Raw genomic sequence first — 16,079 nt, 5'->3', positions numbered from 1 at the left:
TTGCAAATTCTCGACCCAATTATACATTCAGCCCAGATCGATCCAACTCACAGAGAAAAACAGAGGTACACGAAGGAACGATTCAACGAAGGAGAAGGAAACGATGTCGTACGACGACGTGGAGATCGAGGACATGGAGTGGAACGAGGAGCTGCAGGCGTACACGTATCCGTGCCCGTGCGGGGACCTCTTCCAGATTACCAAGGACGAGCTCCGCCTCGGCGAAGAGATCGCTCGCTGCCCTAGCTGCTCCCTCTACATCACCGTCGTCTACAACATCGAAGATTTTCTTGGAGATACCGATCAGAAAAACAAGAATCTCGACCCGCCGAAGCAACAACCCGTCGCCGTTGCTTAAAGAAATCAGGTCATTACTTTTTATTATTGTTATTTTAATCATTAAAGAGATGGGGTTATTGTATGAAAAAAAAAAGCCCTTTTTTTCATATGCTCAAATTTCTTTGCTATTCAGGATGATTTTTTTGTTGTTGGCCAGGCAATTTAAGAGAGGGAAAAAAATATAATTTTGGATATGAATATCGATGTATCTAGGGTTTTTGGCTTTCGGTTAGTGTAATAAGAGCTCATGTAAATCGACAAGAATGTTTCTGTGAATGCTTTTGGTTATTGGGGTTATTAAAAATTTGGGATTTGAAATATCTGGTAGAAGGCTAGACGCTCTATGTACATGTTTTGTTTGGAACCGTGATACCTATTGCAGATTAAAGAAGAACCTTTCAGCCTTCAGGGTATGGAAGTTCGGACCTATGAGAACAAAAAAATAAAACAAAATTATACTCGGATCACTTGAAAACAGAATGTATTGCTCTCCTTGCGAATTAGTTTTAGTGGCTTGGATCAAGCAAAATTCAAAACCTAATAAGCCCTCTGCGTGTGTTGCGTTTATGACTCGAATTTTTAGTTCAATTCAATGTCACCGCTCAGCCCTGAAGATTGCTTTTGTACACCAAGATTTTAGTTCTGGTCTCAGTCGGTATTTGTGTTTATGTACACCTAGATTATTGTTCGCTAGTTTATTTACAGCTCCGATTTAGTTATTTTACACGTAAATGATTTGAATGCTTTTGTTTTGCAGATTGCCTGAGCTGTGAAGGAAAAGTGGTAGACGCTATTCTCTTCAAGTTTCAAATCAAATTTTGTTAGGTGTCATAATGCTTGCAACTTGCAACGGATGAGTGAGGAACTTCTTGAATTCTACCTAAAAGTAATTTTGATTGAGAAATTGTAATACATCTATATAGAAAAGATTGTTATAGTCATTAGGGCAAAGTTCTTTAGATTTATCAAGTCGCTTTCTGATTACAATCAACACTTATGTTAATCAATACACTTAATTTGAATGATGAAAGTGCTTTTAGTTTCATAAGAAATACATACAATTTGCACTTTGGTCACTGAGTTGATGTGTAAGACTCTTGAGCGGAGGAAATGATGTTTATGTATGTGGTTTAGGGCCTTGAGCTCCACGGGACTTTCAAGCTTTAGTTACAAAGAGGAGTCTTGCTTGAGTATCATCATTCCAAATCGAGGAAGCTAGGATGGGTGAAGCAGATGATACGATAAAGAAAGTGGGGAAGAAGGGAATGGCTCCTGATGCCACTGTTTATAACAGCTTGATTAATGGGTATTGCAGATGTGGGGATGCCAAGAAAGCCTGATCGCATTAGTTACAACACTTTTACTAGTGGTCATAGTAGAAAAGGGGATATGCATTAGTTACAACACTCTTACTAGTGGTCATAGTAGAAAGGAAAATTTTATACACCATACTATCATCTTACTAAGTATGATGTGGCACATTTATCACAATTAAATGATCATTTAATGCATGTTTATTTATCATCTAATGGTAATGAATGTGCTGCATACCACTTAGTATGATTAAAATAGGGTAAGAGTATGGTGTATAATATTACTCTAATAGAAAAAAGGATAGGAAGGAGCGGCTAGAGTTCAAGATGGGATGTTGAGTATATATTTCAATCCCACTCTAAAATTCCCTTCTACGAGGCTGATCAAGCAAAAACCAAGAAGGTGACCATGCTGAAGAATCCCTCAAAAGGAATGGTATTGGTAAGTGAAAGTACAACCAACCATTATAGCACCCGTCTTTAATTGAGGGGATCGGCAAAGTCGCTAACATCGTGGGAAATTGTGATTCATTATCGTTTTATTTATTCGCATTCTTCTGAATTCTTTGTAGCCAATCAATAATTGCTGTGACAAAATGAGTGTCTTTCTTTCACTCTAGACTCTATAGAAATGATAAGGGACCCAGATTCTAAAAATAATATATGTTCTGTTCTTTTGGAGAGAACAATGCTGTAGAGCCAAAATGATCTCTCAAAAAGTTATCATTCTGTGTGTAACTCATCCTTGAGAAAATGCTATACAACGAGATGATGAACGTGCTTAAGCAAATTCTATTTTTTTCTGTTCAATCCTTCATTCTGTACTCTCTCTCCGCTCTGGTTTCTAGTCTCCGTACACTCGATTCAATTGTAGCTGGGCAAAAAAAAAAAAAAAAAACAGTCTCTGCCCTAAATAAGAATGGTGCCATCCTCAAGAGGAAGTTCTGCTTAAAATTAAAGTAGCTCCATCAACCAAGTACATATAGTTTTTAGAGTGTTTGGTTTAAAGCCTGAATTGGCGTTCTTTTGGTTGTTTTTAGACTCAGCATAACCCACCTTTACGTCTTCCGATAATCAAGTAATGCTAGTGGAGTTGGACCCGCAATACAAAGTAGGATATTCTGCTCATCGTGGTAATTGCTAGGTAATACACCTCGAATATTGTAGCTTTACTGTCATTAATTCAATTATGGGAAATGCTACAACCACCGCTTTTGCTTCCAGCTTTTGCATCCCGCTTGATGTGGATATGCTCACGTGTCTGTATTTTTTTTGGGAAATGCTACGGACACTGCCTTTTCTTCCCACTTTTGCATCCCGCTTGAGGTGGATTTGCCACCGCATGCGTATATTTTTTTTCCTTTTTTTTTTTAACTCCTTCGTCTTCCTCCTCCAGCCCTGCACTTCGTCTTCCCTCCAACTCCCGATAGATTCGCTCTCCTCATCGGACCTCATCCCCGACTGGCACATTTCCGGCTCCGTCGACCTCACCTCATCTCCAACTGGCACTTCGGAGCCCTTTTGCATTTTCTTCATGTCTATGGTACTCTTAGTTTGACAAGAAACTCTCCCTCTGTTTTTTGCTTTCTTAAAAATTGTTCAAGTTCCAATTTTTTTACTCCATTCCTATCGTATACTATTTTTTTTTCTTCAAACTTCCATTTCTTTTGCTTCCCAGTGTGAGAGTTTGGAAAGAGTGGTCATCATTTACAATCAAATTGAGTGAATGATTCGAGGAAGAAAATTAAAGCCATGAGTTTTTTAACATGATCCTCAAAAGATAGTTGGCACCCAGTCATATATCTTCTGATACAACAACCCAAGTTAATGGTTGTGGTAAAAAAAAAAAAACCAAGTTAATGGCTGAACTGGAGGTTCTTGCTTTGTTCCATATGGGTCCTAGTTTCGACTGTTTTTGCATTCATTCTGATATGGAAAAATGAAGGTTTCCCCAAACACCCTAGCAGAGAAACCCAGCAAGAATAAGCAACAATTTTATATGAGGATGAAACTTGGAGGTCAACGGTGCCGGAAATGTGCCAGTCGCAGATGAGGTCCGATGAGGGTAGCAAATCTGTCGGGGGTTGGAGGGAAGACGAAGTGCGGGGGTTGGAGGGGAAGAAGCAATGAGAAGATGAAGGAGTTTAAAAAAAGAAGGAAAAAAATGAGTAATGCTACAGTCACCGCTGAGTTATCCCGCTTTCCCTTCCCGCTTGAGTTGGCATGCCAAGTGTTTTATTAATTAAAAAAAAAATCGAAACATGTCTCACGCCCAACATCTCCCCCCCCCCCCCCTCTTCAGAAGTCGAAAATCCCCAACCATGATAAGCCTGCCTTCATTTCCTCCGGCTCCTCCATCAGATCTCTACCAGCATGCAATCCGCTCGGCAAGAAATCCATTTCAATTCTCGAAACGATGATAGTTAAGAAGATAAAATTTCAATTCGTGAAATTCACAACATCCGCGTTCCTCAGGGTCGCGCTTCTCAATCCCTAATCTTATTTCATCCTTTGCCAAACAAAACTTCTGAGGCACCGCACGCTGTAGTCGAAGCTATTTCGTTTGCAGGTTTGTATCTTTTGTCTTCGTGCAATTGAAATGATTGATTTGCTGAGATTTAAGTTGGTTTTCTATGGATCTTTATGCTTGTTTGGTTACTGAGAAACCACAGAAAGAATCGAAGTTTCTTTTCTTTCTGTTTCTTCTGTGTTGTAGAATCAAATGAGATAACCAGGCTACATGTCTCACTTGCCTATTTGATTGTATGTAGCTGATTCTTTTTTGCTTGACCAGGAATTAGATAGCAGAACTTGTAAAACCTCAAACTTTCTGATTTCTTTTCCGTTGTTTTCTTGGGCACCGAACATAGGGTTATGAAATCATTCAAATCTGTGTGCAAATTCGTAACTCCTAGAATTTCAAGTTGATTTCTTTTATGGTTTATATAAGAAGTTGTATAATGGGAGTTTATTGAGTGGTATAGATGATTGTTTCATTTTGCGTAGAGTTTCCTTAGTTGCAACTTGTAAGTGTTTACTCTGTTTCTTCTTCCATAGTTTGTTTTGTGTTGGTGACATAATGTGTTGTGTTTAATTTCTATGGAAAGAGAAGTTTTTGTGAAAATGTGATTTTTATGGTAACATGTTTTTTCCATTTTCCTTTTTCCATATTTGTAATACAACTACATTTCTCTGGTTGATTAATGGAGGGGCTACATTATGGTATATTTGCTCTGTTTGTTTGGATGCTCCCCTTATTGGTGCATTGGGGTTGCTCGTTATAACATCAAAAGATTGAAGAGTGTGAAGCAAACTGAGTTGTGGGTGATCTCCCATAGAAACTGAAACTGTTAAGCGGCTGCCTATCCTCTTCTTGAATGTATTGAATCAGAATAGATGGCTTGTTTTTTGCCTTTTATCTAAATGAACATTGCACTTTGTTTATTTTTAGTTGACCAATGCGCTTTTTAATCTGATAAACCCTTTTTTGGGTACTGATAGTGATACCTTTCATAACAATTGAGGGGAAAATCACTCTTGAAATTTAATTTAAATTTAAAGAGCAGCTTCATCCTGCATGCTTTATCTCAAAACCTTTAGGGTTTTAGACAAGGGTAAAAGTTCCAACGAAGACCTGATTCAAGCAGCCATGATTCCAAGAGTTTCAGATTTCTGTTGGGCATTACGTCACCCTGCATCCATTCTCAATTCATCAAAAATTCACCAAAGCAATGTTCAACGTGAGTCCCATTAATTTTTGCACAGATTCTTGATAATTTAGTTTTGGAAAAATAATATCATCTAACAATCAATTTCTTTTACGTGTAAAAAGTGGCGACTTATTCACGATTAAGTACTAAAGGAAACTCCTGACAAGAACAAAACAAAAAAAAAAAAGGAAAATGTTTCAAACATGGATTTACAAACCAATGCACAGACTTAAGTTATACATTTGTGAGAAACACAGACAGAAAAAGACTTCATTTTTAGGTGGAAGGCGGGGTTGAAGAGTAGACGAAGAAAGCCAATGCACGATTCATGCAGTCCCAATGACATGGACATTATATGGAGGTCCCAACAGAAAATTGGCTCATTAGGGGAATCAGTTCGTGATCAAGCCCTGAGGATGTCATTAGCATCATCTATCAATGTAGCAGCTACCACTGTATATTCACCGGGGGCAAGAAAATACAAAGAGAAAGAATGCATGCTTTCTTGAAGAGGAGAAATCTCCATGGTGATCCCCTAAGAACACCTACAACAAATTTAGAAAAATAATAATATAACACTAGTCAAGAGATCTTTGATAATGGAAATATACAGAGCAATTTGTCTTATGCATGAGATTGAAGAAGAATGTAAATCAACTATAGTCTAAACAAAATATAGAATATGTGCCAAAAAATTAGCATATATACACGAAATATTAAATGCAGTAATGCGCAACGAAACATGGCATCCAATAACAAAAGCATCCATACTTATAAATAAAAAACATCCAATAATAAAAGTATAACTCAATTACCTGTAACTTAGAATCTAGTTCCAGAAAATGGTGTAGATGGATTTATTAAGACCAAGAGATATGCAAGAATTTTGGAAGAAGGAAAACTGGTCATTTCGTCAAACAAGTTGTGCTCATACGGAGACATTTATTAACAACCATAGGTGGGAAAGACTGAGCTCAACATCTCAATACCCATAAAAAAACAGACATTTTTACGCAAACTATCTTTAAAAAGTCCCAGAGCACAAAACTAAATTAATAAAAAAAAAATACGTTTTTCTTTCCGATGGATTAGTCATAATTGCAGAAAAATAACCCAACAAAGGAAAGTTCTGGTTCAATCCATGAAGAGGAAAAAAATAGAAAAGCAGGAAATTTGTTTTATTGTTTACAAGAGGGACTAAATAAAAATAGTTAACTTTACCAAAAGCATCCAGAGCCCTTAAGGGGTTGTGGCATGTACGTTGATTCTCACCTAAGGCTTTAGCTTGTAACCAAATGTTCATCCGTCGAGACATTGTTTTCGGCGAGGTGGAGGAGATGATGTGGAAGAGAGAATGATAGGAAGCCTTCTACGATGTGGAGTTGGATGGATGATTCGAATAAGGCAAGAACAGGGCAGAGGAAGATTTTTACGATGTGGAGTTAGGGTTTGTTATTTGGGAGAGAAAGTAAGCTCTCCGACTGATTCAAATTTTTTTTGAGTTGGGATGGAAGATTTGAAGAAGGCAAGCCCAGGGTAGGGGAAAATGCTACAACGTGGAGAATGGAGTTAGGGTTTGTTATTTAGAAGAGAAGAATAGAGAGGAAGGAAGCCGACTGATTCAATTTTTTTTTTTAATATTTAAAATCGATGCCACGGGGGTATGCCACATCAAGCGGGAGGAGGCAGCGGGAGCATTAAGCGGTGGGCGTAGCATTATTCATTATTTAGTTGAAAAGGATGCGCCTGATAGGTTTTTAACAAGTGGGAAAATGTTATTTGCCACAATATTATTGGAGACACTGCACTCCCCACTACATGCAGATATGGTATTCACGTTGGCCGCGCAATCTCAAGGAGTTACGCCTTCCATACTTTGTCTACAGGGGTTTGCTTCCATCGTTTAGTGGAAAACCCACCCTAGAGAAAGAAAAAGATAGAGAGAAGTGTTCCAACTACAAATAGTAGTTTTGTAATTTAATGTACTACATCAGTCCACATCAGTTTATGAGTTTAATTTTATGGGATGATCAAAACATTTCTCAAAGAAAAATAAAATTGACCCATTCCCCGTGATTTGATGTACTTCTATTGATACCAACGAATCTCCAACTTTTCTAGTAAATAATTTACTACGTTCTAACTACTTTGGTACATTTTCTGTTAAAATCAGTAATGAAAATCAATGGCATGAACATAATTGGATACCACGGAGGATGCGATTAGAGAGAGAGAGAATGGACTGACAAAGGACTAGGTGACTTTGAAAACTTTAAATTAATGCACATAATGGGTGTCGTTTTATTCTGTTTTGTTTGTGGAAACCCATGCAGCATGCACCAAAAGTTTGATTAGATTAACACAATAAATATTTGTCGGCTTCAAGAATTGTATGATGCAAGATATCTGCAATCACTTCATGTATTAAAGGTCTGTGGAGGGGATTGCAGAAGAGGCAAAGCTCCAATCTCTGAAAAAGAAAAGCTTCCATGGGTACATTTTTAGGGCACTTAGTACCTGGTTTGGCACTCACTCTCCTCGGTCTATGGCACACCATCAACACCATCAGAGCCTACTTTCTCAAAGGCCCTTCTAATTTCAGAGTGAGGTTTTGGTACCCATTTGATGGCCCCTTTTCCAAACTCAAACACTTGGAGCTCATTTTCATCTTATCTTTCTCAGTTTTTGCAATTTTTATGCAAGTTCTAGACTACCCCTTCCTTCGTTTCGGTTTCAGGCTTGACAACTTTGAGCATGCAACCATGTTCCTGCACCTTGTTATTTTTGCAGGTTTTACTCTTTCTGCGGACTTTACTCATTCAACTGAGATCCTCTCTGGGGTTGTTGGAATCCTTGCTTCCTCTGTATTTGGTCAAGAGCTTTTTCTACTTCATTTCCACTCGGCTGATCATGTTGGACTGGAAGGCCACTACCATTGGCTATTGCAGCTCATAGTGTTGGTTTCTTTCATCGCAGCTCTGGCAGTGACTTGTTTACCGACCAATTTTCCCGCTGCTCTTGTACTTTCGATTGCAGTTGTATTACAAGGCTGCTGGTTTATAATTATGGGGTTTATGCTATGGACTCCTCAATTTATCCCAAAAGGTTGCGCTATGGTTTTGGCTGAAGCTGGCAGTGAGGACATGCTTGGAGCGGTCATATGTGAGTCTAATGAGGCTGATTTGAGAGCTAAGGCACTGGCTAATTTGCAATTCAGTTGGATACTTTCTGGAATTTTGGTATTCACGGGATGTATGTGCTTGAAATTAGCCGGAAAATGCACCCCAAGGGGGCAGTCAACTGAATATGAGCAACTTCACAGTAGAGTTGCGGATCTCCCTATAGCCACTAATGTCTTCAAGGAAGCTCACCCATAAGAATTCTAATATGCTAAACCTGGCAAAGCATTTCCTTCCCAGGGCACAAAGAGCACCTAAAACCCGCTATGCACCAATCAACGTATTGTAAATTAAGAGTAAATTAAACTTTAGCCACTTCTCTATCGGGTAGAGCTCAGTTTGCCAAACGTGTTTCTTCAAGTGACTGTTTGCCCACTGAGATTCATTCTATCTCCGTCCATTACACTTGGTCATAAAATATTTGATGCAATCAAGTGTCCAACATCCAGTTCCCGAAGGAGGAGAGTATAAAGTGTGTGCGTCTGGAAAGAAGACGCGGCTCTTCCCCTCCAACTTTAACTCGTACCTCGCTCATAGAATAAAAGAGACCTCAGACAGACAACTTGTAATGCTATAAACCACAAGTTGGCAAATTGAACTTGTCTGATATCCACAGATGGACAAAGTATAGTTTTTTCTTTTAAAGTTCGCAAATTTCCAAGGATTACAAGTGCCCCATGAATAAGTCTACCGGCAGAAGGTTATTGTAATGTGTGAAAGTTACTTATTATGAAGTGGTTTTGTGCAAAAATTTAAATGGTAAAACTTCTTTTACAATTCATTTATTTGTCTGAAATATAATATGACAGAAGTCCTTGCAGAGTGAATTCTGGTTTGCTGCGATCACATACACGCATACATGCATATATCAACCGCATGGAGAAAGCAAGTTGGAACCCATGCCAGTAAGGCCTGAACGAACTCTGGCTTAAGGGTCCCTCATACCAATTTATTAAACCAAAACGAGAACTTGTTTCTTTTATCATTCTTCTCTTTGATCCAATTTATAAGAGGAAGCACAATTTACTAATTTGTTTTAAAAATAAAAAACAATACAGTTGTACATCAATTGAAGAATTCAGGAGATACAAATCTTGATGAACAAAAAAGCATAAAACAACCAAAGTTCTAAAATTCTCACTCTGCCTCTGCCTCTTCAACAGACGCTTCGATTCGAAGAAGGACGAACCCCACTGCAACTCCAATAAGAACCAGCCCATTGATGATGACTGCAATGCTGAAAATCTCACCAGCAGCATTACAGGTAGAAGATAGAGCTCCTCCACCTCTGCCTTTGCCTTGTGACGGAAGTTTCAGGGAGCTCACCACTTTTGCAAAGGACTGCTCAGTGCATGCAGGAAGGCCTAGTGAGGCCACACTGTTGTGAGCCTTGAGCCCACCAAAAGAGTTGAGCCCTGTTAAGTGGTGCACGTTGTTTTTCCTCCTCCTAGAGTTGGCAATGGTGGTTGTGGTAGCAGTAATGGTGGCTGAAGATAGAGTAGCCATTTTTGTCTGCAAAAGAGTACAGAAAAAATGCTAGATTTATTACACTGTACCTGATAAGGAAGTGTACAGAGTGATAGAGGAATTATATGAATTACCTTCTTCTGTGATGGTATCTGAGGAGTGGTTTGCTAATTTGAAGAACCACAAAGATAAGTGGGAGGGAAGTAAATGGGATTTTGTATGGGAAAGGATGGGAGGAAATGGATAAGGTGGGGGTGGAGATGGTTGGTTGAGAAAGCAATGCTGATGGGCTTATTTTGTAGAGAGAGAGAGAGAGAGAGAGGATTGTGCACCTCTAAAATGCTGGCCAAGAGAAAAAGTAAGGGCGAATTGGTTTGCCAATAAAGATAGACCTCTTATCCGAGCCATCTTTGGGGTTCATCCTTGGTGAATCAAATAGGATATTGACATCAACCATTATGGTGGACGGTCATCCAAATTCAACTCTATGCCACACGGGAATAGGTTTGGGAGAATTCAGGATAAGACCGTAACTTTAAGAAAAGAAAAATGCGCCCCAAGGTTTTTTTTTTAGATAATGATATCGTTACAGCTCATTTATTATTGTTTTATTATCTATTTATTTTTTTCATTTTTGCTATTTGAATCTAGACTAAAAATTCAAGAACATGACATTCTTGCATAATTTTAAAGAAAATAAATGAGTCAATTTTTATAAAATTAAATTTATTTTTATCAGATTACATGATTATGTTGATTGATTAAATTTATTTATTTTTAGATTATACAAAAAGTCATATTCGAGAATTTTTAATCTAAATTCAAATAATAAAAAAAAGGTTAAATAGTAAACTAATAATAAATGTCATCACCCTTTTACGTTTGCATTTCTATTGCTTTTAATGAGGAACGGTCTCCTTCATATTTAATTTTTTAACATAATAATAAAGCTAAATAGCATTCAAGTCGTTGTAGTATAGTGGTAAGTATTCCCGCCTGTCACGCGGGTGACCCGGGTTCGATCCCCGGCAACGGCGAGTTTTGGTCCTTTTTTTGGTTCGGAACAGTACCCATAAATCATGTTAGTATGTTACTTTATTTCCAAGGAATTGCTTTTATTTCAATCTCTTTCACTTTCTTAGGTTTTTTCAGAAATCGATCACAAGATTATATTAACAAATTGAATAGGTTTCCTCGTCTGAGTTCCTGTTTTTCTATCCCACAATTGTAAATACCAACAAAAATCAAAAGTCGAGCTGCAGATCATACAGCCATCTGTCTGAGCAGAAGTTCAGAACTTTCTATGCTTCGAGAGCTCATATTAACTTTTTTTCCCGTTTCGCGAGTTAATTTCTTTAAACGTATGGCTTTGTTCTGATTAATCAAAGGGTCACATAAGATGCCTCATTTGTTATCTACGTTTGCTCTTGTTCATGAAGAAGTACAAACGTAACTGATCTAAGAGCATAGGAACACAACATCAATCATTTATCTAAATTTTAACTGATCTGATCTTGTGGATTTTCCAGCAATATAAACATTTTATCGTGATTGCACTTTGGCCTCAGTTCCTCCACATGATGCTGAAGGAGGGAGGTATAATAGGAAAATAATTACAAGTTTTACTTTCTGTAATTTGTTGGATGCACCATCAGCAACGAGTGTGTAACTGTAGCAATAAAACAAAACTTGGAGCTGAAAATAGCAAATCAATAGCCGGGAAAAGAGGGAATGACTAGGATGAACTGCTCTGGTCCAGTTTGATTTGAAAAAAAAAAAAAAAAAAAAACTAGATTGCACAATCTATTTACAACCCTAGTTTGATAAAATTTGTGTTCAAATTCCTAAAACAAAAAAATTACCACCAAGTCATCCTGGGAAGTTTATAGACACTAAATAGCAACTAAACTCCACATGAACAAAAAAGATCAGTGCTCGATCACCACCCAAAATATCATTTTTCTTTATACAGGTCTGAAATCTGGAGATTACCCAGCAACTAAATTCTAATTAGTTTTGTTGGGCCGACATTCAGCTGTGATGGCCGGTTCACCACCAATCCTGTATCTTCAAGGACACGAAATATGGTAACTTTCAGTACAACATCCCTCATCTTTAACAGCTCAAAGACACAAACATCTCCTTCACCCATGTTATTCTCCTGCGAAAACTCATACCATCCCAGGCTTAACTTAGCTCTACCTCCCCTGTAGAGGCATCGGACAGGCCACTGTCTCCCATCGGGACTCTGAAGTTTGATAAATTCTGAAACCCCACTCAGATGCTTAGCAAAGCAGGATGGCAGATACTGTACATGGAAAAAGAGTAGATACACACTAAGCAGACGGTTACTATGATACTGTAAAGCCATGTTTAAGCACATCAATTTCAACATCTCACCAATATACATCCCCTATACATATAGGATGGTCGAAGGACAACCCTGCAGAAAGGATTAGTCGGCTTAAATACTTTGGCTGCATTAATAGCCCTTTCACGTTCCTCCGCTATCACTGTTCTCTTTCTTGCAGAAGAACTTTCATAAAATCTAAACTGCATTCCTGCATCTTCATGTTGAGCGGATGACACCTGCTCATCTGCATATTTATAGAGTCACTGATGAGAAAATTAAGATCGTTTTAACAGTACAAGACTAAAAGAGATTAGGATTTTAAATGTCTTACCAGGATCAGGTTTCTGCTTTTTTCTCATGGTTTTTTTATTTATCAGAGTTACTTGATCTAGACTTCGCAATTTCACTTCATCCAAAGACTTCTTAAGCTCACTTGTGTTAAAATGAATCCTCATTTCTCGGGTGGCTTGAATTTCAGCAGGTGGTTTTTTAACACCCTTGGATAAATGCAGGTTCCGGTCACCAGCCTGATTTAAACAGTTTTTAAGTTGAGACCCATTGAACAAATTCTGCAGTGAGGGAGGAGTGTAACTTGGTTCCATTTGTTCTCCACATTCATCAAGAAGCTTGTTTTTCAAATGCCCACCAGCAAGGCATGGAAGTGCGGAACCCATAATTTCAGCAGAATCATCGTCTTCCATTTCTTCAAATACATTATACTGATTGCGATAATTGAGCCCTTGAATGCTACCGAATGCATTGGATTGATAGTTTATCTCAGAAGTCGTCAAATTAAATATATGAACAAAGAAACCTGAATTCCCCTCATATCTGAATATTAGAAAGTACCCAACACGGATGTAGTAGTGTTCAACAAATTCCTGCCAACCATTGTGAAACCAAACACTGTTCCCAATCTTTTTCAATCCTACTCGCCATATGCGACCATCCAGAACAGTGATTGTAGCAACAGTTGAAAGCTCACCCCAGAATTTGTTGGCAAAATTTTCTGGTATCCTCTGCATGTATGGAATCGTATTAGGCTCTGTACGTTGCAATGGAATGTATGATTGAAGTGTGTGTATGGTGGAAAGATATATTGTGAATGGGGACATGACCCTAAAGAGGACCAAGAGGCACAAGCGGATCCATGTAACCAAGCCCATTTAGATAAGACCTTAAAAAAGGTTTAATTGAGTTGAGTTGAGTGTATCACTGCAACTTCTCAAAACATGGTATGAATGGAACTCTAAAGTTCATTCTAAGTCCTTAAACGGTAGCATTTAAAAGAAAAAAAAAAATAGAATCATCTGGCAGAAGCCCAGAAATATCCCAGCAATAATGATATTGTGCCATAGGCATAATAATAATGAGAACAATCCAGAGTATCTACTTTTTCAAAAAGCATATATAAAACTTGAATTTTATAAATCTCTGTCATTTACTAGCCTCATGTCATCTTATATGTGATCAATGCCTACATGATGAAACCCAGTGTCAGTAACAAAAAATGTCAATTATACCTCAAAATTACCCAGAATAGTTTAATTTTAACATCAGCATCATAATCGTGGTATGGAAAATCAAGTTTCCAGTCCACAGTATAAAGTATAGCAACAATCGCATTGACTTACAATATAGTGAAAATGTAAAACATACTTTATCTTGCAAGCTGTTTTCTGATAACATTTCTTTTAAGATCAAATGTACCTCCAATACTAACAGTAAATAATTTTAATAAGTAATACTAACAGTAAATAATAAAGTGAAGCAATTCCTCAATGCTCAATGAGAGCAATGTCAAAAAATCAAAGACAAAAACTCTAACTCTAAAACGTATAGGGTTCGAAGTCACCATCATAAAATTTCAAAAGTTCTATTCCTGGTGAATGTTACTATAAAGGGAGAATTTCAGAATTCAGCCCAATTGGTTGCTAAAAATGGTGAAAAAGAAAAAAGGAAATATATATGTAAGTATTCAATCACAACACCGACTTTGTTCCAAGGCTCCTTTCATCAGATTATATAGGAATCTTTACACTAAAAACGTATTTTGTTTTCAAGGCTCCTTTCATCTTTGAGGGTTTCCCATTACACAGAAAAATCTACCAGCTTCAATTAGTTCAGGCACTCAAACTTTTTACTCTAAATGAGAATACTAAGAAAACACCTTTCCATAGAAATTTATAACAGAAAGACAGATGGACAAAACTAGACTAAAAGCCTTACTTATTTCAGCATATCGGATCTTAAAAATATATATGTGATCAATCCGCTCAAGTCTTCCCCCACAATTTTGATGACCTAAGAATTATAATAATTAGTCTTAAAATTTAAAAATCAAATAATCAATTTTTCCTTCTACTATGCCAAGTTTTTCTCTGGAGCCAAACAAATTCATGGATTTTTATCAGATTATCATAAGACAAGCCTACCAACCAAACAGAGTTTTAATCCCCCAAAGAGAAATGGTTTTTCTAAGAGCAAAACGACACGGAGAAAGCAAATCTTTCCAAACTTCGTCTTCAATCGCTCAATTCTCGGAAACCAAACAGAAAACCATATCTCTACTTGAAAGACTATCGATTACAGATATAAACAAGGAAGTACAACAAAACCCAAAAACCGAAAGCTAAAGAGAGAGGTTTTGGTACCAGTTCTTCGGCTCTGATTGTGGAAGAGAGAATCAGCTTTTGGAAATAAGAGCGTGGCATTATAGCAATATTTATGGCCGTTTTCCTCCCTCTCGGGCTTTTGTTTTTGTTTTTTTTTTTTTTTTTTTTTTTTTTTTTTTTGAGTTATGGGTTTTTGGTGGGGAAGCTCAGAAAATCAGAAGTCAGAAACAACAAAGCATTCAAGTCTGATTGAAACCTGGAGACGGCTGTCCTTTACCCCGAACCAAATCTCCCAGGCTCTTCTTTGAGATGTAAGTTTCCTTCTTCACTCCACTGCGTCACAGTCAAAACATTTAAAAAAAAAAAAACCCAACTTGACCTAAAAAGCTGAACGAGTTGCTGTGCTTTTGATTCGCCGAGTCGCCTCCAGATCATTCCGTCGAGACTTCTCGTGTTTTGACGAGATGGTTTTTACTTTTTTCAATACGAAGTTATTCGCTTGTATTCTCCCGACGAGTCAACTCGTGTGTTTTGATCGGAGGAGTGAGGTTAACTCGGTACTAAAAATTGGGATCTAGGCACCGAGTCAACCACCAAGAGAAGACAGTGACAGGCGAGGGGAACCTTTTTATGACTTTATTCCATTCTTTTATTACTTTATTTATAGGATCAGGTTTTTCTTCTCTCTTTCTTTTTTCCCCAAAAATAAAGCAAAAATTGGGACAAATACTTTGTACAGGATGAGACGGGCTCAAAGTACTCCGCTCAACTTGACCGATTAGTAAAAGAGTGGGCTCTTACCGCTGGTCGTGCCGCTCAATGATTTTTGTTTTTTTTTTTATTTTTTATTTTTTTTATATTTTTTTAATATATTTAAATATTTTTAAAAAATAAAAAAAAATACATCAATACATTTAAAATTATTTTTTTAACCACTACATAAAAAAAAAAACAATTTTGAGTAGCGGTCATAGTGGGACGGTATAGTAGACTTTTTCTTAATAAAATATATATTTTTTTAAAATATTTAAATATTTTAAAAAATAAAAAAATACATCAATATATTTAAAATCATTTTCTTAATCACTAAATAAAAATAAATA

The 16,079-nt window shown here is 37.3% G+C and overlaps 4 protein-coding genes and 1 non-coding gene across 6 annotated transcripts; 3 read left to right on the top strand and 2 right to left on the bottom strand.

Annotated features, from left to right (window-relative positions):
• On the top strand, positions 1-1,378 carry LOC121254501 (diphthamide biosynthesis protein 3-like). Its single transcript, XM_041154561.1, has 2 exons — positions 1-367; positions 1,097-1,378. Exon 1 carries the CDS (start codon positions 104-106, stop codon positions 356-358), a length of 255 nt encoding a protein of 84 aa, XP_041010495.1. The 5' UTR covers positions 1-103; the 3' UTR covers positions 359-367; positions 1,097-1,378.
• Positions 1,379-7,096: 5,718 nt separating this feature from the next.
• LOC121254497 (transmembrane protein 45B) lies at positions 7,097-9,318 on the top strand. The gene has a single exon (XM_041154556.1). It carries the CDS (start codon positions 7,852-7,854, stop codon positions 8,737-8,739), a length of 888 nt encoding a protein of 295 aa, XP_041010490.1. The 5' UTR covers positions 7,097-7,851; the 3' UTR covers positions 8,740-9,318.
• Positions 9,319-9,563: 245 nt separating this feature from the next.
• On the bottom strand, positions 9,564-10,353 carry LOC121254500. Of its 2 annotated transcripts, none has more exons than XM_041154560.1 (2): positions 10,145-10,353; positions 9,564-10,052 (listed from the first exon to the last, which is right to left on the bottom strand). In XM_041154560.1, the coding sequence occupies exon 2, from the start codon at positions 10,045-10,047 to the stop codon at positions 9,679-9,681; it is 369 nt and encodes a 122-aa protein (XP_041010494.1). In that variant the 5' UTR covers positions 10,048-10,052; positions 10,145-10,353; the 3' UTR covers positions 9,564-9,678. The 2 variants fall into 2 exon arrangements, with proteins under 2 accessions (XP_041010494.1, XP_041010493.1); XM_041154559.1 differs by having other exon boundaries at positions 9,564-10,055; positions 10,148-10,347.
• A 620-nt stretch (positions 10,354-10,973) lies between these two features.
• On the top strand, positions 10,974-11,045 carry TRNAD-GUC. Its single transcript has one exon. It is a non-coding gene; the product is annotated as a tRNA-Asp (tRNA).
• Positions 11,046-11,744: 699 nt separating this feature from the next.
• Positions 11,745-15,616, bottom strand: LOC121254496 (B3 domain-containing transcription factor VRN1-like). Its single transcript, XM_041154555.1, has 5 exons — positions 15,158-15,616; positions 15,016-15,127; positions 12,693-13,380; positions 12,409-12,605; positions 11,745-12,316 (listed from the first exon to the last, which is right to left on the bottom strand). Exons 2-5 carry the CDS (start codon positions 15,073-15,075, stop codon positions 12,008-12,010), a joined length of 1,254 nt encoding a protein of 417 aa, XP_041010489.1. The 5' UTR covers positions 15,076-15,127; positions 15,158-15,616; the 3' UTR covers positions 11,745-12,007.
• Positions 15,617-16,079: the final 463 nt, after the last annotated feature.

This window comes from Juglans microcarpa x Juglans regia, chromosome 3D (assembly GCF_004785595.1).
Source record: "Juglans microcarpa x Juglans regia isolate MS1-56 chromosome 3D, Jm3101_v1.0, whole genome shotgun sequence".
NCBI lineage: Eukaryota > Viridiplantae > Streptophyta > Magnoliopsida > Fagales > Juglandaceae > Juglans > Juglans microcarpa x Juglans regia.
This window is presented reverse-complemented; position numbering and strand designations above follow the sequence as displayed.

Bases quoted from the DNA above. Each gene is read 5' to 3' on its own strand.
- LOC121254501 (XM_041154561.1), top strand. From the start codon at position 104: ATGTCGTACGACGACGTGGAGATCGAGGACATGGAGTGGAACGAGGAG.
- LOC121254497 (XM_041154556.1), top strand. From the start codon at position 7,852: ATGGGTACATTTTTAGGGCACTTAGTACCTGGTTTGGCACTCACTCTC.
- LOC121254500 (XM_041154560.1), bottom strand. From the start codon at position 10,047: ATGGCTACTCTATCTTCAGCCACCATTACTGCTACCACAACCACCATT.
- LOC121254496 (XM_041154555.1), bottom strand. From the start codon at position 15,075: ATGCCACGCTCTTATTTCCAAAAGCTGATTCTCTCTTCCACAATCAGA. The intron at 12,606-12,692 runs GTAAGACATTTA...ATAAATATGCAG, and splicing joins AAAGCAGAAACCTGATCCTG to ATGAGCAGGTGTCATCCGCT. The intron at 12,317-12,408 runs GTGAGATGTTGA...TTCCATGTACAG, and splicing joins TGTATAGGGGATGTATATTG to TATCTGCCATCCTGCTTTGC.